The sequence below is a fragment of the Caenorhabditis briggsae genome, assembly GCF_000004555.2.
Source record: "Caenorhabditis briggsae complete genome, chrIV, whole genome shotgun sequence".
Taxonomy (NCBI): Eukaryota; Metazoa; Nematoda; class Chromadorea; order Rhabditida; family Rhabditidae; genus Caenorhabditis; species Caenorhabditis briggsae.
Window position 1 is genome coordinate 12,603,155 of NC_013487.2, and position 22,174 is coordinate 12,625,328.

General features: G+C 39.2%; 8 protein-coding genes across 8 annotated transcripts; 4 read left to right on the forward strand and 4 right to left on the reverse strand.

Moving 5' to 3' along the window:
- Window positions 1-200: 200 nt before the first annotated feature.
- On the forward strand, window positions 201-878 carry CBG26489 (the record flags this gene model as incomplete). The annotated part of the gene is made up of 4 exons (XM_045236051.1): window positions 201-227; window positions 272-491; window positions 585-689; window positions 736-878. 4 exons carry the CDS (start codon window positions 201-203, stop codon window positions 876-878), a joined length of 495 nt encoding a protein of 164 aa, XP_045098785.1.
- A 505-nt stretch (window positions 879-1,383) lies between these two features.
- Window positions 1,384-2,423, reverse strand: CBG26488 (the record flags this gene model as incomplete). Its single annotated transcript, XM_045236052.1, has 4 exons — window positions 1,384-1,599; window positions 1,837-1,851; window positions 1,989-2,198; window positions 2,241-2,423. The coding sequence occupies 4 exons, from the start codon at window positions 2,421-2,423 to the stop codon at window positions 1,384-1,386; spliced, it is 624 nt and encodes a 207-aa protein (XP_045098784.1).
- Window positions 2,424-4,716: 2,293 nt separating this feature from the next.
- On the reverse strand, window positions 4,717-6,580 carry CBG08355 (the record flags this gene model as incomplete). The annotated part of the gene is made up of 2 exons (XM_045236053.1): window positions 4,717-4,786; window positions 5,697-6,580. The coding sequence occupies 2 exons, from the start codon at window positions 6,578-6,580 to the stop codon at window positions 4,717-4,719; spliced, it is 954 nt and encodes a 317-aa protein (XP_045093744.1).
- Window positions 6,581-8,279: 1,699 nt separating this feature from the next.
- On the forward strand, window positions 8,280-13,860 carry CBG08354 (the record flags this gene model as incomplete). The annotated part of the gene is made up of 9 exons (XM_045236054.1): window positions 8,280-8,321; window positions 8,373-8,675; window positions 8,708-9,172; window positions 9,766-10,873; window positions 10,918-11,691; window positions 11,743-12,207; window positions 12,251-13,466; window positions 13,510-13,704; window positions 13,749-13,860. 9 exons carry the CDS (start codon window positions 8,280-8,282, stop codon window positions 13,858-13,860), a joined length of 4,680 nt encoding a protein of 1,559 aa, XP_045093743.1.
- A 539-nt stretch (window positions 13,861-14,399) lies between these two features.
- On the forward strand, window positions 14,400-18,369 carry CBG08353 (the record flags this gene model as incomplete). The annotated part of the gene is made up of 7 exons (XM_002634506.1): window positions 14,400-14,450; window positions 16,757-16,894; window positions 16,937-16,999; window positions 17,314-17,415; window positions 17,462-17,553; window positions 17,601-17,796; window positions 18,184-18,369. The coding sequence occupies 7 exons, from the start codon at window positions 14,400-14,402 to the stop codon at window positions 18,367-18,369; spliced, it is 828 nt and encodes a 275-aa protein (XP_002634552.1).
- Window positions 18,370-18,424: 55 nt separating this feature from the next.
- On the reverse strand, window positions 18,425-20,128 carry CBG08352 (the record flags this gene model as incomplete). Its single annotated transcript, XM_002634505.1, has 5 exons — window positions 18,425-18,505; window positions 18,550-18,804; window positions 18,853-19,233; window positions 19,379-19,687; window positions 20,048-20,128. The coding sequence occupies 5 exons, from the start codon at window positions 20,126-20,128 to the stop codon at window positions 18,425-18,427; spliced, it is 1,107 nt and encodes a 368-aa protein (XP_002634551.1).
- Window positions 20,129-20,478: 350 nt separating this feature from the next.
- On the reverse strand, window positions 20,479-21,028 carry Cbr-rps-14 (the record flags this gene model as incomplete). Its single annotated transcript, XM_002634504.1, has 3 exons — window positions 20,479-20,673; window positions 20,719-20,834; window positions 20,881-21,028. 3 exons carry the CDS (start codon window positions 21,026-21,028, stop codon window positions 20,479-20,481), a joined length of 459 nt encoding a protein of 152 aa, XP_002634550.1.
- A 662-nt stretch (window positions 21,029-21,690) lies between these two features.
- On the forward strand, window positions 21,691-22,053 carry Cbr-rpl-36 (the record flags this gene model as incomplete). The annotated part of the gene is made up of 2 exons (XM_002634503.1): window positions 21,691-21,810; window positions 21,859-22,053. 2 exons carry the CDS (start codon window positions 21,691-21,693, stop codon window positions 22,051-22,053), a joined length of 315 nt encoding a protein of 104 aa, XP_002634549.1.
- Window positions 22,054-22,174: the final 121 nt, after the last annotated feature.

A 22,174-nucleotide genomic window follows, 5' to 3' on the forward strand; every position in this document is an offset into this window, starting at 1 on the left:
CTTCTTCTCAAAGAGAAATCCATTTTCGAGCACTAAGCATAAATTTATTTTTACGACATCTGCCTAGAAGAGAAATGAAATACCACCTGGTAACCGGCAAAAGGCCTTGAGTTTTTATCGAAGAAAGTCGTTTTTATCTGCTTAGAGAGGAAAACAAGAGTGTTCTCTATTTTCAACTTATATAGAATTTTGAATATAATATGTCTACGAAGTTTCAAATCTGTATGGTAAGTACTCTATATATTCAGAAACATGTTTAATCTGTTATCAGGGTTTGTTAGTATTGTTTGCATCACTCCGATTTCGTCTGATGGATAGAGCTGGGTTCCTCATTGAAGGATCCTACTTTCAACATGCCGAATTACTACTGAATGCGTTTACTGGTATCTGCTGGACTAGTGCTAATCTGACTGGATTGGCTATTCATTTGTCGATTTTGATGATGTTTGTCCAGGTCACCAGCATATTTCTCTCAGTTTTCAGTATGAATGGTAAGTTTCAAAAAGTTCTTTTCTTCTTTAAATTGGGGAGGTAACTTTCTGGGCTCAACCCATTCCGTTTCAATGATTTATTTCATTTTTCAGCATTAGTCTACTATGGGACTTTCCGTGTCAAGTACTTCCTCGAGGATCATGAAAAATGGTCATTCGAGAGACTGGTTCAAGCAGAAGCATATTTGGATATAATGAGTGCGTTTTTATTTGAATTTCAGTATTAATGAGCAATAATTTTCAGTTGGAATGATGGCTATTAAAGCTCTGGAAGAGATAGAACGGGATTACATGGAGGCAAAAGCAGAGTTAGCAGGACAGAAACATAATGAAAAGAAGATTAACGGAGAGGAAGACGAGAAAGTGACGGAAGAGAGTTCAGAATAAAGGATCCAGTATTGAGACGCCCATATCTGACAATTTCTATAACAATCTGTAATATATAAAGTCGAGATATTTTTGTTCTGAAAATAAACTTACTTATGTGACATAAGTTATGTCATAGAAGAAACTCGTGCCGTTTTATCATGAAACATAGGATGAGAGAAGTAAAATATCCAAGGAACTGAAATCATTCCAAAATCAATGACACGGTTTCGGATGAGCTGTGCATAAGGGACGAATTCCGGATGAATGACACCAACTACCTTAAATCAATAGAAATGAGAAACCAGATCCTTTTAGAAAAAAACGTACTGTTTTGCCTCCACTTGCTAAATGTTGAACCATAATTGCTAGCGTTGTGATCGTTAAAGAAATCTGTGCTTTCCTGTGATGTCTGCTTGTAGTTTTTCTTCGTTGAAACAACAGTTTGCGAACTTTAAAAACCACCATAGCGTTCATAAATAAAATAGCAACCGGCGCGAAAAATGTTAAGCCAAGCATGAAGTTATCAGTTCTTATCTAAAAATGGACACATGTCAGAAATATCAAAAATCAAGGAATGAACATTGAAAAGACTTGGTCCGTATGAGATGGATATGGCTCCTGGTGGATAAGGAGGTTTGAGAGGACGGCAGGCTCCAGGAGCCGGAATCATGTAGAAATCAGCAATGATTGGAGTGATCAATGTAATGGGAATGAATACAAAACAGAGTTTCTTGCAAATCTGAAACCATACTTATAGATGGTTAGAAAGTTTGAGTAATTTACTGTAAACGGTCTAATAGAAGGAAGAACACCTAACATGTCAACTTCGAGCCTGTTTATCTCGCTTTTTGTAAAAGATATGTAAAGGTGAATAACTGACAAAATTTTTAGCATAATATCAAAAATATTTTGTCAGTTGACTACTTTTTGATATCATTCACAGGAGGTACATAGACTCAAAATTAAAGGGTTGGGCAACTTTATTAGAGTGCTTACGGTATACTTCTCTTTCTGGTTGTATAGTTTTCGATATACTGTAACTTTGGTTAAGTTTATGTCTCGGAGTTTGCAGTAATTAAAAATAATTAACTCTTTCTCATTTTACATAATCAAGAATATATTCCTCACCTTTTCATGACTTTCGGTTATAAAGAGTATGATGAGTCGTGTTAAACAAAACAAGAATGAATAGTAAATTGAACTGTAGTTGGAAAATAATTGAAGCATGTACAAAACTTTTAACAGATGACTTGGAGCCAGATAATCACAGAGTTTTGTGAAGAAGCCTGTTGAAGGTAGTCGGAAAACTATATTGTCGAAAATGAAAAATAGCAAATTCTGAAATGTCTTTTTATTATATCTAATTTTCAATTGACCAACCGCAATCTGCATCCAAATAAAAGTCTGAAACAGGCATCGATGAACTACAATTGCTTTTAAAATCATTTTATTTGCGTAGTAGACCTTGTACATTTTCCACACTACTCCAACTGTGAGGAGCATATAAATGTAGGAGAGAATCACGAAAGCATAAGCATAATTGAAAAGATTGTCAAATGACATATCGATCTGAAAATATGAACTACAGAAATAGTTAGATATGGAAATGTGTTTCATAATTTTTACAAAGTGAGAAAAAAGAAAAACGAAATTCTCAACCGTGGAGAGAGAACATAAAATGTGCTGAAATTCTGAAAAACGGTATCAAAAGACTAACGAGTCATACTTGTTTGTCGTTTTCGAAACTTTTGGTTTTCAGAGCAAAAAAGATTCTTTATGAAAAACAACACAGTGTGGAACCTAAGAAATGTGTAGAGCCTAAGAAACCTAAGAAATGTAGATGACGTTCTGGTAGTCTAAAGAAAAAAGATCACCAAAAAGTTGTAGCCAGTCACACTGATGAAACTCTATTCAAAAGTTCCCATTGACTAATGAGAATTCTATGGGAAAACTTCCGGTCAGTTGACTGATAGTAATTTTTTAACCAATAGTGTCTGACAAAAGAGTTTGAAATTTAATTAATAGAACGGGCATAGTCGAATAAATCGAAATCTCTCATCAGGTCAAATTGATCCACCAATAATCAGTTACCGTAAACACTCCAATAGAACGTCACCCAAAATTCGAGCTCATCTATCTTGGTTCCTGTGAAAGATATGAAAAATTGGTCAACTGACAAAATGTTCACCATAATATTAGCAACATTTTGTCAGTAAATCACGTTTTGTTATCTTCTATAGGAACCGAGATATATGGGCTCAAAGTTTGGGTGGTTTCAAGGTACTTACAGTCAAAGTTTTTTTCTGAAATACAAAGGCAACAAAACAAATAGCCTTACAATATCTGTAAAGATCAAACGACTGAACTTCTGATTAAGAAAATTCTGGATGACAGTGAAGAAACTAAAAGAAGAAAACTGATCAGACGGAATACGCCTGAAGACGTGGGATGGGAAAATTCTGGTGTCCTTGGTTGAACAAAGACCGTGAGAAAAAAAACAAGGACAAAATGATGCTGATATTTTTAATTGACTAAAAAACAAGGCATGGAAACGAACTATAGAATGTCAGAAGTTTCAAGAACATCTAAAGCAACAGAAAAACAAGTTCTCAAGTCAGAAAATTGAAAACGGATACTTTTCAACTATTTCAGCCTTTTTAAGTTGAAATTGGAAAACCGGAGAAAAAAAATCGTCATCTGTCACGAAATCTCAACAGATTCGTTGAAACAAAACATCCGTGTTGCATGGATGACAAAACCGAGAAGGATTACTGTAGATGAAAAATATTCCAAAATGAAAATAATTAGTGTAGGGGAAATACTCGAAAACCGATACTGTAGGGAAAATACTCGAAAACCGATACTGTAGGGAAAAATATTTGAAAATGGAGAAGATTACTGTAGAGAGAAATATTGGGTTACTATAGGGGGTTACTGTAGGGAAGAGAAATTGTCAAAAAAACACAAGTATACTTTTAAAACGAAACTCATTTGACTGAAAAATCCGACGAGAAAGAGTCTGATACTAACTCACAGCCAATACCCAAAAGCTTTGAATTAAAAAAACTAATCATTTATTTAAACTCAAACAAAAGACTAAACATTGACAAGTATACCAGAAAAATGTTTCTTCTCTTCGTATTTAATTGTTGACGACTTCTCTTCTTCGCAACTTTTCTTTGGCTTTTTTGGTATCTTCTTCTTTGCTCTTTTTCTGTATTTTTCTGTTTGGTGGCACAGATTTTGATTTGTCTACTTTGAAGAAGTACTTGTAAGCGAAATATGCTCCTATCAAACAAGCACCAATAGCAGGGAGAATAAAAACTGCAGCTACGATGGTTGAAAGATACGATTCTGTAGTTGTCAGAAGTTCAGTTGTGGTTGTTGGAGTCGTTGTGATAATTGTAGTCGTTGTAGTTACTGTAGTTGTTGTAGCCAGTGTAGTAGTAGATGTTGTACTGGATGGTGTTATATTATTTCCGTTGAGAACGTTACGATCTTAAAAATAAAAAAAAGAGTTTAATATAGCATCTGCCGCTTCAACTTGCTTTTTATGTCTTTCATTTTTATCCTCTTCTGATAAGTGAAATATTTATTTTACTTTTTTTCTTGAGAATACTTTTAATTTGACTAAAAATGAACTAACTATATAAATTGATCATTTGGAGCAATAAGGGTCAATAGAGGGCAGGATGTTGAACTGACATTGAACGGGTTGTCTGAAAGTGAAAGGTTGGATTTTTCTTGAAAGATAGTTTGAATGTTTTCTTTATCTTCACCAACGCAACTTTCTCGAGAAACTGTATCCGACATGTAATCGTTTCTCAATCATTAAAAACTAAAAAAACTTGTATTTTTAGAGTACATCAACTAGAGAACCAATGTCTAGACAGCGACAGTTTTGGTCAGTAAGAATAAGCATCTTCCTGAAATTTTAAAATTTCAAAACTTAGAAAAATGTGAAAAGATCTACTTAAAATTGAGTTCGAATTGTGTCAAAGATCGCGGGGATTCGGACAAAAAGTGCGAGTTGTTCGTGAATTCAATCAAAAACGAGTTCTGCCGGAGAAATGGAAGAAAGGGTCAGTGATTTTCTGGAATTATATTTCCATTTACACCAAAAATTTAGCTCTTCTGAAGTAATTCAAATTGTTTCAGCTGTTCGAATCTGTAGGAAAACAAAAAAGAGAGATAATGGAGGCTCTTCTTTTAGAAGACGCCGTGGATCTTTGGGAAAGGATGACTATAATGATCGTAACATCAGGAATATACAGCGTAATCCGGCACCAACACCTCCTCCTACTATTCCACCTCCTACACCTCCTCCGCCTACTCCGCCTCCTCCGCCTCCACCTCCGCCTCCTCCGCCTCCACCTCCGCCTCCTCCGCCTCCACCTCCGCCTCCTCCGCCTCCAGCTCCAGAGCCAGCGAATCCTTCATCATCATCCAAAGGAACTTTGTTGATTGGAATGTTCATTTTTGGAATGTTTGCTTGTGTTGGAATCTCGGCTGTCGTTGGTTATCTGTATTATATGAAACAGCAGGAGAAGGCAAAAGAAGAAGAACGGAAGAAGCTGGAACAGTCCAAAATGATGGAGAAGAAGAAAAAGAGAAAAATGAGGAAGAAGAAATCCAAAAAGGTAATTGTGCAAGTAACTGGAGAGGAAACACGAGTTGAAAGAAAAGAAGCTAAGGATAAGGACCGGGAGGAAGAAGTTAGAAAATGGAAAGCTTTTGAAGAAGCCAATCAGAAGGAGAACACTTTTTTGAATCCATCTTAATTTCTCTGTTTAAATCTTTGATTTTTTAATGAATTTTTTGTAGATTAACAAAAACCTGTTTCCATCAAACGTTTTGGAAATACTCAAATATTTATTGATAGGGTATTCAATGTTTGGAGACAAAGACAGCAGATCTTGGTGGGCAGGCACAGTAGGCAGCATCGTGTCCTGGTCCTCCTGGAGCTCCTGGAGTTCCTGGATGTCCATCTGATCCTTTGTTTCCTGGTTGTCCTGGCCCTCCAGCTGGTCCAGCTGTTCCTGGAGATCCATCAGAACCATTCTTTCCTGGTTCTCCAGCTCGTCCTGCTGGGCCAGCTTTTCCTGGTGCTCCTGGAGCTCCAGCTGTTCCCTTTCCTGGTCCTCCAGCGGCTCCTGAACCTCCATTGCTCCATTTGGTCCTGGACTTCCCGGTGCTCCTGGCTTTCCAGTGTGTCCTGGTTGTCCTGGACGTCCGTCTGGTCCCTTTTGGCCTGCTGGTCCTGCTGGTCCGGTTGGTCCAGGAAGTTTTCTTGGACAGCTAATGCATCCTGGTTTTGGATTGTGGCACTCGATTGGAGCGTAAGTGGTAGTACTGTCCGGTCCCTTTGGTCCTGGAGACCCTTGTGTTCCTGAAAACAAAAAATAGGCCGAAAAAGAACGAATTGTTTTGCCTGGTTGTCCTGGAGGTCCTGGTGGTCCAGGAGGTCCTGGCGGGCATGTTGGTTTCTTTGGTTCGCATTGACACCAAGCCGGAAGTTCAGAGAATGTCTGACGCTTCTGCCGGAATACTGAGTTAAATGGATTGACACGTGGCTTGGTTGGTGGTGTCACCAATACTTGAACATCCATCATTTCGGTCCAAGCAGAATCAGTCTCTTCCCGGAATACACGGACACCATCGAGAACTTCATTGTGGATCTCATCAATGGTCTTATAGAGAACGGAACAACGATAAGGCATGCGACAACAGTCAAACCGGAGAGTACGGTAGCCACAGAGACTAGAAGTTTCTCTTCAAACGTTTTTGTTTTGTGTGGATTTTTTAAACAAGATTTTAGTTTCATACAAGAAAATTGTGGGCGTTGCTACAATTTCTTGATTTTTGCAGGAAGTGAAAAACATCAGGAAAGCGGAACAATGCTACTTTTCATCTGAAGGTAACATCAGAAAAAACTGAAGACATATATTAGGTCTTGCGAAGTCTGAAGTATTAGTCAAGAAGAGATGAAGAGACACATGGCATAAACAGATTTGAGAAAACGCCATTTGTAACAGGTGATCAAAAACGGAGGTCATTTACCGGAACAGCAGAATCAGATGGATATTTGAAAACTGATATTTAGAAAGAGAGGATTACTGTAGTTGACAAGAATCTATTTGTTATTTTGTTGGTACAAGAACTCGGAGCTATGGAAGAGAAACACAGCAGCCGTTGCCGAAAGTCCCACAACGAAAATTACAGTAACCAAAAAATTGTATAGTTTCAGGATTCGTTTTCTCGTTTTCACTGCTTTGCGTCGATTTTTCTGCTATTTCACTTGAAATAAATTGGAAAACTAACAAGGGAAGGTTTTTCAGACAACGGTTTGTACAAAGGTACTTTCGAACATGCTGAATCCGAATCCAAAAAATTTTTAGCCCGTTCTCAAAAGGATCCGAAATATGGCCTCTGAAAGTGCTTTTAGCACTAAATTTTGGCCAAAAACATGCATTTTTCGAGGTTAAAAATTGGTTTTTTTGGATTTGCTTGAGTGCGAAACTCATTTATGGACATTTTTCTATTTTCTAAAATAACTTTTAAACATTTTCAAAAAAAAATTTTTTTTTGAAAAACTTTAAAAAATTCACCCCCCACACTTGGAGATTAATTTTTTGAAAATTTTTTGAAAAGTGCGAAAAAACGTTCCAATCATTCAGAAACGATAAAAATAGCATTCTGACAAAATTTTTCAGCCCAATATTGTCTTTGGGCTCCGAAAATCTCCAAAATCTGATCGTTGTTAGAACTTTGACAGTTCCTAATTTCTGAAATATCGCTTGAACTTAACTGAAACCTATAGAAATAGGTTCGAATCTTGTATGTGATCGATTTGACAGACTTGCAAAGTTTTTATCGAGCGGGCTATTGTAGTCTGTTTGATCGAGAAATGCGCGCGCGTAATTTCGAATTCGAATTCCTTCCCTCGCTGTTCTTCGCAGCCGCCGCATTTCAGCTTCACCTCTATTTTTCTTTCTTTTTGTTGTTTTTTAATTCCGAAAATTTTCAGGTAGTATCATAATATTGTCGAATTAAATAAAGTGGGACCTGGAAAATTTCGCGGGCGGCTTCCCGGTCAATTTTCGAGGCCTTGCCTCAAAATCACTACAGTAGTAAACGAAACTTATTTCTGTGAATTCAATGGGATTTTCTGGACAAAATTTAGATTTCTTGGTATGAAAATGATCGCTAGCATCTCTAGAATCTGTTTTTCATCGAAAAACCGAACTTAATTGCGAAAGCAGCTCGAACGAGCCAAAAGTCTGAAATATTACGTTTTTGCCGCACTTTTTAGTAGATCAAAAAAAGCGACGCTTTCAAATTCTCAGGTCCCACTTTTTTTAATACGACAATAACAAACTAATAAAATATTGATTGCAATAAGGGCATGAAATACGAAAAATGCTTGAAGGAATAGACGAATTTTGTGGTGAACAGTATTGGGTGAGTTCTTATGCATTTTGATAGTTGTAAAAACGAAAACGAAATATTCAGAATCCTGCGATATGGGACGAACCGAAAATTCCGATTCTCAGTCGATGCTACCAGCATACTACACTCATATGGTTTCCAACTGTAACACTCTTCCTGATCGCACCATTTCTGACTGCTCAAATTTTCTTTCTCCGGCTGAATCCTATTCAATGGACGAAACGACTTCAAGCGAAAGTCGTACTTTCATGTATTCTGATCGCCGACTCACTTGCAATGCTTGCTGCCCCCATTTATGAGACACTGTTCGAACGAGTTCCTGCTGCAGTAGAATTCGTTTTCCCGATCACTCTGTTCCTGGCAATGGTAACCTACAAGAAAACATTCATTAGATTCAGGTTAATTCCGTTTTTCAGATTGTTCTAACTGCGCTGATTATATCGTTCCGCAACTATGGAATATTGACCTCCGGAGGACTCTTCATGTGCTGGCTCGTTTTCACAATTTCCGCTGTCCCTGAGCTTTTGTATTGGATTCAACAAGTATTTTCTCGAACGGATGAGTGGGATCTGCTAGATTATCCGAGATGCGTCGCATTTTTGATATGGTTTTTCTGTTGTACCGCGGAAACTTATCTTCACTGTTTCACTGACATTTCTCCAGACGGCTACAAAGAACTGAATGCTCCTCGAAACCCGAGTCCTGAAAAGACATCTTCCTTTTTGAATCGAATCACAATGTGGTGGTTCGGTGCTTTGTGTCGTCTTGGCGTCCGAAAACCGCTGGAAATATCTGACCTCTATTCGCTTAACGATGACGATACATCTGGATTGTTGGTTCCCAAATGGCTGAATTTATGGAACGCAAAAAGCAAAAGTAGGCTTAGCTATAACTAGGGAATGGTCGGAACTTATACCACGATCGAGACATACCAGNGGGTTCAGTGAAGAGAAGGTTGCTTCCTGATCCCAAAACAGTTTTCGAATTTTGCTAAATGGTCCGGAGAACCGAGATATTTGTGCTCCAAAATCGAGCGATAAACCATGTAAATTTCAACTTTTGCCCCAGTTCAGTCTCCCCACTTCCCTCTCTTTCCTCCCTTTTCTTAACCGCCCCCATTCCCCTTTGCAAAAACAAAAGGTCCAAAAGAAGGTGGGTTCGAACCCGCAAAAGCAGATCGCCAGACAAGCGCGCACACCACTCGGCCACCAGACCACGCTTTGGACAGGTGAATGGTGGCGGTTTAGAAATGGGTGTTTGTGAGAGGGAACTGGGGCAAAAGTTGAAATTTACATGGTTTATCGCTCGATTTTGGAGCACAAATATCTCGGTTCTCCGGGCCATTTAGCAAAATTTGAAAACTGTTTTGGAATCAGGAAGCAACCTTCTCTTCACTGAACCTACTGGTATGTCTCGATCGCGGTATAAGTTCTGACCATTCCCTAGTAAGTAAAAGTCACTGCATGAACTGTTTTCAGAAATCGCTCAAAATGATGGGTATGCATCTGAAGAAAAACGTCCACTACTCCACGATTCTCCGGGTCATTGCGAGCCGATTCCTTCCAACCAATCTCAATACCAGATTCCTTCGATTATCTGGACACTATTTCTAATGTTCAAATGGGATGTGTGCATTGCCATGTTCGTCAAATTCATCTCCGACATCCTTCTCTTCTGTAACCCACTGTTATTGAAGTCATTAATTCGATTCACTGAGCAATTGGATCGTCCGATGTGGCAAGGAGTGGCTCTGGCATTCACAATGTTTTTCTCCGCTGAGCTCTCTTCGATTCTACTCTCTCACTACTACTATCTGATGTTTAGAGTTGGGACTAGAGTTCAAACTTGTCTCACTGCAGCAGTATATCGAAAGACATTGCGCTTATCAAATGCAGCTCGTCGTGAGAAGACAGTCGGAGAGATTGTGAATCTCATGGCCATTGATGTGGATCGTTTCCAACAAATCACACCACAAATCATGCAATACTGGTCGAACCCCCTCCAGATCGGATTGGCTCTTTTCTTCTTATTCCAGCAGCTCGGAGTGTCTGTATTCAGCGGTGTCGCTGTTATGGTTCTCCTCTTTCCAATCAATTTCGGAATTACGATGGTTATTCGGAAATGGCAAATCGCACAGATGCAGTACAAGGATGAGCGTACCAAGATGGTCAACGAAGTGCTCAATGGGATAAAAGTGATTAAGCTGTACGCATGGGAGCCACCCATGGAGAACGTTATCGGAGATTTGAGAGAGAAGGAATTGAGCTTCATCAAGAAGGCAGCGTTCTTACGAACATTCTCCGATATGCTCAATTGTGCATCCCCATTCCTCGTCGCAGTTTCGACTTTTGCCACGTTCATCTACATCGATCCGAAGAATGTGTTGACTCCGGAAATTGCGTTCGTATCTCTGACACTTTTCAATCAACTTCGCTCTCCAATGTCACAAGTTGCTGAACTGATCACACAGACTGTTCAGGTTATTGTTTCCAACAAAAGACTGAAGGAATTTTTGAAGTCGGAAGAATTGAACACACAAGCCATTGACCACAGAGCCCGTGATAGTGAGTTTACGAATTTGAATCAGTCTCGATGAATGTAATTACAGATGATGACGTCATCGATATCAAAAACGCAACTCTGTCTTGGGAATCCGCAGAAAATGATCCAGTTCCTAGTCTACACAATATCAGTTATTCTGTAAATCGAGGACAGTTGGTCACTATCGTTGGACGTGTTGGTGCTGGAAAGAGTTCCATGTTGCAAGCATTGATGGGTGAAATGGAGAAGCTCAGTGGTTCGATTTCAGTGCACGGAAGATTTTGCTACGTGCCACAACAACCATGGATTCAGAATAACAGCGTCCGCAACAACATCACATTCGGAAAACAGTACAATGAATACTTCTATTTCCGTGTGCTGGATGCCTGTGCTTTGCAAGTTGATCTTCTCGCTCTTCCACATGGGGACAACACTGAAATTGGAGAAAAAGGAATAAATTTATCTGGAGGCCAAAAAGCTCGCATATCCTTGGCTCGTTCTGTCTATCAGAATCATGAAATTTATCTGCTGGATGATCCTATGAGCGCCGTTGATGCTCATGTCGGAAGCCAAATGTTCAATTCGGTGATTGGTCCAGAAGGATTGCTGCGTAACAAGACACGAATTTTAGTGACTAACGAACTGTCTTACCTTGAGCAGTCAGATTTGATAATTGTGATGAACAATGGTAGAATAGAGTATGAAGGAAAGTATCGTGATTTGATGAAACAAGGAGCTTTCGAACAATTGCTCGTGGAGTGTGCAAAGGAAGAAAGAGAGAGGCGTGCAACTGAAAGATCGCAAGACGGTGATGACGACAATGCTTCGGAACCAAGAGGCGGTGAGTTTCTGTATTTTTGAGTTTTTGTGTAAGAAAAATTTTTGGTTTTAGTGAATATCGACGAAGATTCTGACATTGAATACGACGATGACGTAATGGGATCTCCAATTCTCGATCATGTTTTGGGTGTCAGCCATCTATCAACCGTGTCAGGAATTATCAATCGCCGCAAAATGAGCACTTCCTTCCCAAGACAAAACCGTCGGCATCTATCTACAAAGTCTCGTACTCAATCTGTTACATCAGCTACGGTAAACACTCGGCAACTGACTGGAACTGAAAGAGTGGAAACAGGAAGAGTCAAGATGAGCACGTACTATAAATACTTTGGAGCAATGGGTTTCCCGATCGCTGTCACTTTTGTGCTTGGAATGACAATCAGCACTATAATTTCAATGGGAAGAAGTTTGTGGCTCACCGACTGGTCAAATGATAATTCTCGTTCGAGAGATGATTTGACTGGTAAAACTACTGAAGTTCGTCTCGGAGTTTATGCTGGTCTCGGATTCTCCGAAAGTAAGAATTTTTAATTTTGCCTGATGAATTTTTTTATTTTCAGTTATCCTGTTGTTCATTGGTATGCTTTCCCTTCTCTACGGTGGTGTTTCTGCGTCAAGAAACCTCCATGCTCCTCTGATGCGCAACTTGTTCCGTGTTCCAATGTCATTTTTCGATACCACTCCATTTGGTAGAATTTTGAATCGTATAGGAAAAGACATCGAGACAGTCGACGTTCTCCTTCCTTTCAATGTTCAATTCTTCGCCCAGTGTTTGCTCCAAGTTGTTTCAACGCTCATCATCATCATGATTTCGACTCCTGTATTTGGAATCGTCGTCATCCCCCTCTCATTGATGTATCTGATGGTCATGCGGTACTACATTGCCACTTCTCGACAGCTGAAGCGTTTGGAATCCATCACAAGATCTCCTATCTACAGTCACTTGTCCGAATCGATTCATGGATCTGCTACCATCCGTGCGTACGAGCTCACTGATCGTTTCTGCAAGTTGTCCGAAGAGAAGGTGGATTCACATGTTCAATGCCGATATCTGAACTACGTGGCAAATCGATGGTTGTCAGTGCGTCTGGAATTCATTGGAAACTGCATTGTGCTCTTCTCAGCGCTATTCGCTGCTCTTACACGTTCAACAACAACTTCTGGAGTGATTGGACTTTCGGTTTCGTATGCTTTGAATATCACGACCGTGCTGAATTTTGCAGTGCGCCAGATTACAAAGCTGGAAACAAACATCGTTTCGGTGGAGCGCGTAATGGAGTATGCTGAAACTGAAACCGAAGCCGAGTGGAAATCCGAGCCAGGAATGGAGCCACCAGAACACTGGCCATCGGAGGGAAAAATCGTCATCAACAATTTCTCAGCTCGCTATCGGGATGGTCTTGATTTGGTCATCAAACAGCTGAATGTAAAGATCAATCCACATGAGAAAATCGGAATCGTCGGTCGTACTGGAGCTGGAAAGTCTTCAGTGACCCTTTCACTGTTCCGAATCATTGAAGCTGCAGAAGGTCTGATCACTCTGGATGGAATTAACTTGGCAGACATTGGACTTCAAGACTTGAGAACTAATCTGACGATTATCCCACAAGATCCAGTTTTGTTCTCGGGAACTTTGCGCTTCAATTTGGATCCATTTGATCATTATTCGGATGATGAAATCTGGAATAGTCTTGAACAAGCTAATCTTCGAGATTTTGTTATTGCACAGGAGGAAAAACTTGATTACGTGATTACGGAAGGAGGTGATAACATCAGGTTGGTATTCCATGAATTTTGTAAAAATAGGATATGTTTTTAGTGTGGGACAACGTCAACTGGTTTGCCTTGCTCGTGCACTTCTTCGTAAAACCAGAGTGCTCATCCTAGATGAAGCCACTGCTGCTGTTGATGTTTCCACGGATGCTCTACTTCAAAAAGCGATCCGTAAAGAGTTTGCAAACTCCACTGTGCTTACGATTGCTCATCGTCTCAACACCATAATGGATTATGACAGGTAGATATTGCTTTCAAAAACCCTACATTAACCTTATATTTCAGAATCATTGTTCTGAACAAAGGCCAAGTTGCGGAGTTTGATAGTCCTAAAAATCTTCTGGCCGATTCAACGTCAGAATTCTATTCCATGGCAAGACAAGCAGGTCTCATCTAATTGGCTTAATATTCGTTTTATCCCTCAAACGATTAATTAATCAATCAACTGATTATCAGAGTAATTACATTATTCTTACTAATATCTCCATATTTTTTCTATGTACCATATAGTTTCCCTCACTCGATCTCTTTTCTCACCAAAATGTTTACCACTCAGTTTTTCATGTCTGTCGAATAATGCTTCTATTGCTCCCAACCCCACACTCATCATCACATTTTCAGTTTTAATAAAGTTTATAAGCATGACGATTACTTTTTCGATACGCCCATAAAAATACATCTCGAGAATCAAAAGAATGGAACCAACGAAATCAGACAGATCAAGGAACCAAAAAAGTTTTATCGAGATTAAATTCCAAGAATTTCCATTCGACGAAAAATTTTCCCAAAGTTTCAAAAAAGTGACAAGCACTAAATTTCAGAAGGTTTTCTCATTAGTTCCAAATATACGAAAAAGATGGGAATCAGAAATCAACGGCTTTATTCAAAAGGAAAGAACTCTTTCTGCCTAGTTCCTTTTTCGTTTTCGAGTTGAAAATGACAACTGCTCCTTATGAATCTTCTCCAGTTCCAATTGACTGTATCACGGTAATTTTCATAAAGCTTATACAGTACTCCACAAAAAGATGCTTCAACCCTTCGTTTGTACTGGAACACAAAAGCCATTACTGTGACCCAGAAATTAGAAACCGGAAAAATTCCGGAAAACACGTTTTTGCAGTTCCACAAAAATAGGGTTTTGGAGATTTTGAAGCTCTGTGAAATCCTTTTGAAGGCCTGAATCACCAGAATTTTTAGAGTCTGACCACTAATCACAAGGAACCTCATACTCGGTAGCTGAGTTCCTGATTCATGATATCAGTTTTCCGGATTTCGAAATTTGGATTTCAAGTTTCAGAATTCTGGATTATGTGTACTGCATCACTGGAGATACATACACTCCTGATTCTGTATTTTGGATTCAGGATTCCGGAATATCTTCTTGAACAAGTATAAATGTCCCGGAAATCTGAAGTTTTGGTTCTCTCAACAATTCAGATTTTTTAAACGTTTCTGGGATGTAACGAAAATTTATGAGGTTCTGACATACTGACATGACACATTGAGAAACCGGAGTTGGAAATCTTTCAGAACCGTTTTTCTTATTTCTGGAGAATCTCAGAAACTTTTACACTCTCCCAGTAACCTCCCGAAATTGTTTACTTACCAAGAAAACCTGAATTTCAGATTCTTGGGACATTTGAACTCATTCAAGAAGCTAATCTAGAATCTGGAATCCAGAATCCAGAATCCGGGATCTAAAATGTAGATTCCGGAAGTAATATCCCAAAATCCAGTAAACTCGATGCAGTACACATAATCCAGAATTCGAAATCCGGGATCCGAAATTCTGAATCTAGGAATCGAGATTTCGAAATCCGGAAATATATATACAGAATCCAGATCTCCGTATCCTGTGTATAGGGGTCAGAATCTTAAAATTTTGGGAAATCAGGCCTTTTGAGGAACGGCCAAAACGTGTTTTTTCAGGAATTTCTTGTTTCTGTGTCTCATTGATGGCTCCAAGTTTTTTGAAATTAGATTTTGAGGGAAGACCTTTATTTTCTATGTATACACCTGTTCATGATTATTGATCTAAATATTAGGTTGATAAGAAAGTTTCTTCCTGTTTTGGCAAAATTTTTGATAGAATTTTCCTCAAAGCTGAGTGGCCAAGATCAATGAAAATAACGTCCATGAGCATTTAACTATAAATAGTACCTCCTTTTTTGTGTCATCTTTTAACTTAAAGTCTTTTCTGTCAAGATAACGTTGAACAGCCTCAAACAACCATTCATCCGAAAGAGCAAGGTCCGGAAAACACGATGAACGCAAAAAATTAATTCAGCCGAACGACAAGATTTTTTGGCTGATCCCTCTATTCACGGGTGATGTCGCATTGTCGCACTGGAAGTGAACCTGGGTTTTTCTCCTCGTTCTGATTTGACTGCTAGATTCAATTTCTATAATTAGGCATTATACAAGGTGTCGGTTATAATGGTTCTTTCATCTAAAAGTTCCCAGTCTCCATTCCTTTGGCAGACAATGAAACTCATAGCATCCTCATTTTTATGCAAAATTTGGGTTCCGAGACGTCCAGAGCTAGTCCTTCTATGTCAACCAACTGATCCTTCCGCATGTTGATAGAGTAACTTGCCCACTTCTCATCTACGGTAATTAGATCATTCACCCAACTGAACATGCGAAGAAATGATAGGAGAAACATGCTCATGTCGACAGGACGGGGTATGAATCGACCCAATTTTTGACTTTGCCAAGAGACTTCAATCCGTTCACGATACATGATGAACTAACGGATAATGCCTTTGACATTTTACAAGTGGTTTGAAATAGATCCGCGTTCGCGACTTTCAGTAATTGATCGAGATCTGGCTGACTAGGTCGTTGCCATCTTTCAAACTGATCTCCTCGGGGCGGAATTTTTCAAACTAAACGCAAATTGTAGGCAATGACCGAACATGTCCCTTATATACATTCACAATTTTCTTGCAAATTCCCGGTGTTTGAAGACGAAATAAAAATAAAAATATAATCATGTTGCGTATGTGCCGACGGATAATGTCCAAAAGAACCGTCATTACTCCAACACGAGGTGAGGCATGAATGAAAAAAAAATTACGGTGTAATGAACACTGATTACAGCTTCCCAACAAAGAAAGTTTGGCCTTGTAAACTATTTGGAAAGCTAGAAATCGAGCCTCAAGAACAACCTTGTCAAAAAGGAAGAAACTTCCTCATCAACCTAATAGGTGTTATAGTTGTACAAACGAAGGGTGGAAGCATACTTTTTGTGGACTACTGTAGAAAACAAAACAGTATTTGAAACATTTTAGGCACATTTATTGTCATTCAATCCAGTATATCGGACTGCTCAGATTTATCAACAATTTATCCTGGTTCTCGCATTTTTTCCACTTTCTTATTTCCTGGTTTTTCAACTCTGGAAATCCAATTTTCATGGAAACCTTAAAGTAAGACGAATATCTTGAATATGGAATAGGTTTGAGTTTCAGTGGCTTCTGGCTGGTTACTTTGGAACAATGACAGTTTTCGCAATCGTTTTTTCGGTGCTAGAGGTGAAAAACTGCAAATCAATCTGAAATTCGAAAGAATAGTTGTTTTTCAGTTCATTAATGTTGAACCCATTCATTGCGAAGACCAGTTGTGATCTTCTGATAAATCCAGATTTCTATCGAGTCGGAAACTTCTTCGGATGTTTTTTCATGATTGCTCCGACGTTTTTCCCAATTTCCATTACATTTGAGAGATTTCTGGCAATCAAAAATGCCAAATATTACGAGAGGACTAAAGTCTTTTTGGGACCAATCATCACTATTTTCTTGGTACTTCCCAGCTGAACGACATTTCAAGAACTTCAAGAGATTTTCAGATAATATTCTGTTTTTTAATCATTTGCTTGGTTTTTCTGAATGCAAACATTGTTCAAGGATCCATCTCATTCGTGTTTATTCCAGCATCAGTGGCTCCAAGAGTTCATTTGTATTTTCAAAATTTAAAACTTAGAAAACTGTTTCCAGATGTATATGCTCTATGGAATGATGTTAGCATTAAACATATTCAATTTCGGTCTAAGTTTTCCCCTTATTTATAAAAACCGAAAAGTCATGCGGTGAGTATGAGGAGTTTCTTTTCGAAAAACTACAGTAATCCATCTAGAATAAATGCTTCATTATCCGTCAAGTATCAGTTAGGAGAAGTGTTCCTCTCAACTAAATTCTCATATTCTGTGATCCTTGTCCATGTTATTTTCTTCGGTGTCTATGTTTCTGTCAACATTTCATTCAAGTATTTTGGTGACCTAGTTTCCAAAGATCCAATAACTTTGACAATCGTTCGAGCATCTTGGATGACGGTGAGAAGTCTCGAATACCGTAAAACCTGTATTAGAAGGGCCGGCTCTTCTATAGTTCCAAGGCATCTCCAGAGGACCCTTCTATTACAGGGGCCCTTTAATTAGAGGGGTCGTTCTAATTTCCGGTCACATCAGAAAATCAGTGAATTCTCGTTTAAAATTCATTAAAATATGTCAATTTTACCAAATTGAACCAGCCAGCCAATTTTGAGCAAAAAAATGTTTCAGCGAATTTTTGTGAAATTTTAAAACTTCCGGAACATTTTTCCTGAAAACGTACGGAAATGTTAAACTTCAAACAACATATTTTGAAAGGAGTCCTTCTAATAAAGGGGCTTTTCTAATACAGTTTTTTACGGTATTCCCTCTCAACATATATTTTGTCAGATGATTTCCACGTACACCTTTGCAATAGGACCAGCGGCGATCTACTTTTACAAGAAAATGCAGTCTAGGCGAGAAGCAGATAGAGCCAAAATGATTCAGATGGAAGCAAAAGGAAAGAAAGGAGCAAAAAACTACGATAATGCAATTGCCAACATCTGGAAGACTGCAACAGTTCCCATTGATTAAAGACTTATTTTTGAATTTAATAAAAAAAACAATTTCGCTTTTCGAAAACTTTATTCTAGACAGCCAAATTCCCGAGTTCATTCAATTTCCTTTCGCCAAACTTTGCAGTCAAATCGGCCAGAGCAGTGTTGCAGTCCTGAAAAATATATTTATCTCAAGAATCTTAATTATAATACTCACATTCTCACACCACTTGACATCCTTTCCAATATGCAAACAGACGGCCATACAGAAACAGAACTGGTAGTAGTTGGAAATGGATCCCATACGCCATTTCATGATCGACTTCATCAGATTCGGAACATCAAAACACTCTCGTTTCTCAACATCTCTCAACAACATCAATGCCACCCAGGCGACAGCAGAACGGTTGATTCCATCGAATGATTGAAGCATGACAGGTGATACGTAGTTCTCCATACTCTTGCGAAGAATCTAAACATGGCCCGATTTCTGACCTAATCTCATTTTAAAGGTTCTTACATTCATCTCGTGCTTCTTAACTTCACGAAAGAAGAGAGCAACATTCAGTGCCTGTTCCAAAACATTGCCCGATTCTGGTTTCTGTCCGCTCCACGTATTCATATGGAAAATGAGAATTCTACAAGTCTTCTCATTCACTGCATTCGGATCATCACTGTTCTTATCTACAATCGCTTCACTGTCCGTCAATTCCACTTCATACTTCGTTGCTCCCATGCTCAGACCATCACGAGATTTACAGACGATTGTGAATTTTCCCTTCTTTTGATCTACTTCCATCGTTTGTTCGGGTTCGGTTGGAAAGTAGGTATAGCATTTTGAGTCATCCGAATTGCTCATCTGTTCGTCGTGACAAAGACACACCATCAATCTCACACGATCCTAAGAACTAAGCATGTTGATTTGGGAAAATCAAAAAAGAAAAAACTCTATGAGAACAAGTTGAAAATTTCAGATATAGATTTCCTACTCTTAAACCATCCTATCTCTAATCTCAAGCTCCTCTAGCCCCACTCATTTGTTTTACCTGTTGAACTGCTCTCCAAATCAAGGGGTAATTTTTCTTTGTTGGTGCTTGTACAACAATGTATTCTGCGCCTTCCATTCTCACATATTGCCCTGGGAAGAACTCTTCATCCTGACCAACTTTAAATCGTCTGGCATCTCGAATCGGTATTGGAAGACGAACACATTCTGGCAGGTGTTTCAAGAATTCAGGAACTGTACCAGCCGCGTGCCCTTTAACCAACTCGTACATTTGAGCACGATTCTTAGCTTTTGACAATTGATCAGCCAAATCTGCTGGTGCTTGACCCTCAGATGCTGTATTAGGTGTCTGAAAAGTCAGAAAAAATTGAAGACTAAGCGACAGAGCCGTATTCTACAATAGATATACACAAGAGATGTCCGGAATCCGGATTCCGTGAAAAATATTTTTGTCTGGATTCCGTATTCCGAGAACTTTTCATTTTTCCGGATTCCGAGAAAATTTTCTATTTCGGATTTTCAGCAAATATGTTAAACTGCAAGAATTCTGTCTTTTTTTGAACTTCCGCGAGAAACAATTCAAAAATACAGCACTTTTTTAAAAAATTTCTGCCCATTGGAGACGTCAAAATTCCGGATCCCGGGTTTTTTTTCGTTCCGGATTCCGTTTCTCAAAAGTCATTCCGGACATCTCTGATATTCACAGTACCGGGTTTTTGCTAGTAGCAGGCTGTTTACGACGGTTTGTTTTTGCCATCTCCTTTTTCTCCTTCGACTTTGACGGTGCCATTCTTCCCTCCGATCGTCGTTCGAGCTTTTGTTAAAATCTTAGACACAAAATAACTGACCAACTCTCCCCACTTCCAAGGATGCATAACGTTGCATTACAAAATCCACATCGAAGGAATTCACGCAAAAACGGAGATCATCTTAACTAGAACAGTCTCCTAATTCTACAGGCACCGATAAAGTTAGAGAAAACGGAAGAATATCTACAGCAATTCAGCCATTTTATTTTGTGTGTAGACACGATGTGTGTGTGTTTTCTGTAATTCATATTCACTGCGGTATTTTTGTTATGCAAGAACTTCAACAATAATTTTGTTAAACAATGTATTCTTCCGAATAACAAATAACAAATTAGAGACGACGTCCACGGCGACCTCCCTTTCTTCTAGTGCAGTCGGATGGGATTGGGGTGACGTCCTCGATTCTTCCGATCTTCATTCCAGCGCGGGCAAGGGCACGGAGAGCAGATTGAGCTCCTGGTCCTGGGGTCTTAGATCTAGTTCCTCCGGTGGCACGAAGCTTGATGTGGAGGGCGTTGATTCCGAGCTGAAATTTGTTAGTATAACCAATTTATTCAGAAACTGATCAAACCTGTTTGCAACGGTCAGCGACATCCTGAGCAGCGAGCATAGCAGCGTATGGCGATGACTCGTCACGATCAGCCTTGACCTTCATTCCTCCGGTGACACGAACGATGGTTTCGCGTCCTGGAAAAAAACAATTACAATCCGAAAAAAGTTTTTTAAAACTTACCGGAAATATCGGTGATGTGAACGAAGGTGTCGTTGAATGAAGCGAAGATGTGAGCAACTCCGAAGATAAGCTCTCCTTCTTTGGCCTGTGGTCCAAGGGACACAACAGCCTGTTCCTCCTTAGCCTTTCCCTTACGAGCGGGAGCCATTATCCAAGACTGAAATATACTTAATTATGAGACACCGACTGGGGAAACTTGATAAAGCACGACGAGAAACTTGTGAAACTTTATAAAACGGTATATAGTTCAAAAAACGATAAATTTTTTATGTTCGTTAAAGTAATTCAATCAGATTCAAACGAAAATGCCATGATTATGCTGTTTTCTCTAAATCTTCATAATTCTATAGAATTCCTTCAACAAATAGTTGAAAAAACCCGAAAAAGAAAAATTAAAAACACATTTTAACGAGAAATCGTCTCACTCCGTATCGCCGGCAGCCATCACAGCACGGCCTGAGTCGCTGCGCAGCCAAATGGTCTCGACGCGAAGTCGCTTTTTCTCTATTTCACTCGGCCGACATGAGTAGGACGCCGATTTTTTCACCTTTTTTTGGAGAATTTTTAAACAATTCCGGTTGATTTTCGCTATTCAATTGAATTTTACAAGTGAAAAAACCATTTTCTATCCGAATTTCCACTTTTTCCATGCGATTTCTCCGCAGTTTCGTTGATACTGTCAATTCATTCGTTGTGGCTGAAGGCCGTTTGTAGTGTTGCTATACAGTTATTATCAGTGTTAATTATCATATCTTGTTCTTAGATAAGAAAATATTTCAATCTCCATTCAATAATTTCTTAATTTCCAGGATGAGCGGACCAGGAATCGAAGGATTGGCCGTCGGTCTCAACAAGGGACATGCTGCTACCCAGCTCCCAGTCAAGCAGCGTCAAAACAGACACAAGGGAGTCGCCTCCAAGAAGACCAAGGTAATAATCTTTATAAAAACTGCTGGGCCATATATTAGTTCTTTTAAGATCGTCCGTGAGCTCGTCCGCGAAATCACTGGATTCGCTCCATACGAGCGTCGCGTTTTGGAAATGCTTCGCATTTCCAAGGATAAGCGTGCCCTCAAGTTCTTGAAGAGACGCATCGGAACCCACCGTCGTGCTAAGGCCAAGAGAGAGGAACTCCAAAACGTCATCATCGCTCAGCGCAAAGCCCACAAATAAATTTGTTGCTGTTGATAAATTGTTGTTATATAATCTTTGTTCATCGTTCATCTTAAAGACTGCGTGATATCGCCTCAAGTACTTGAGGACACATTTGAAACATCAATTATAACATGAAGTT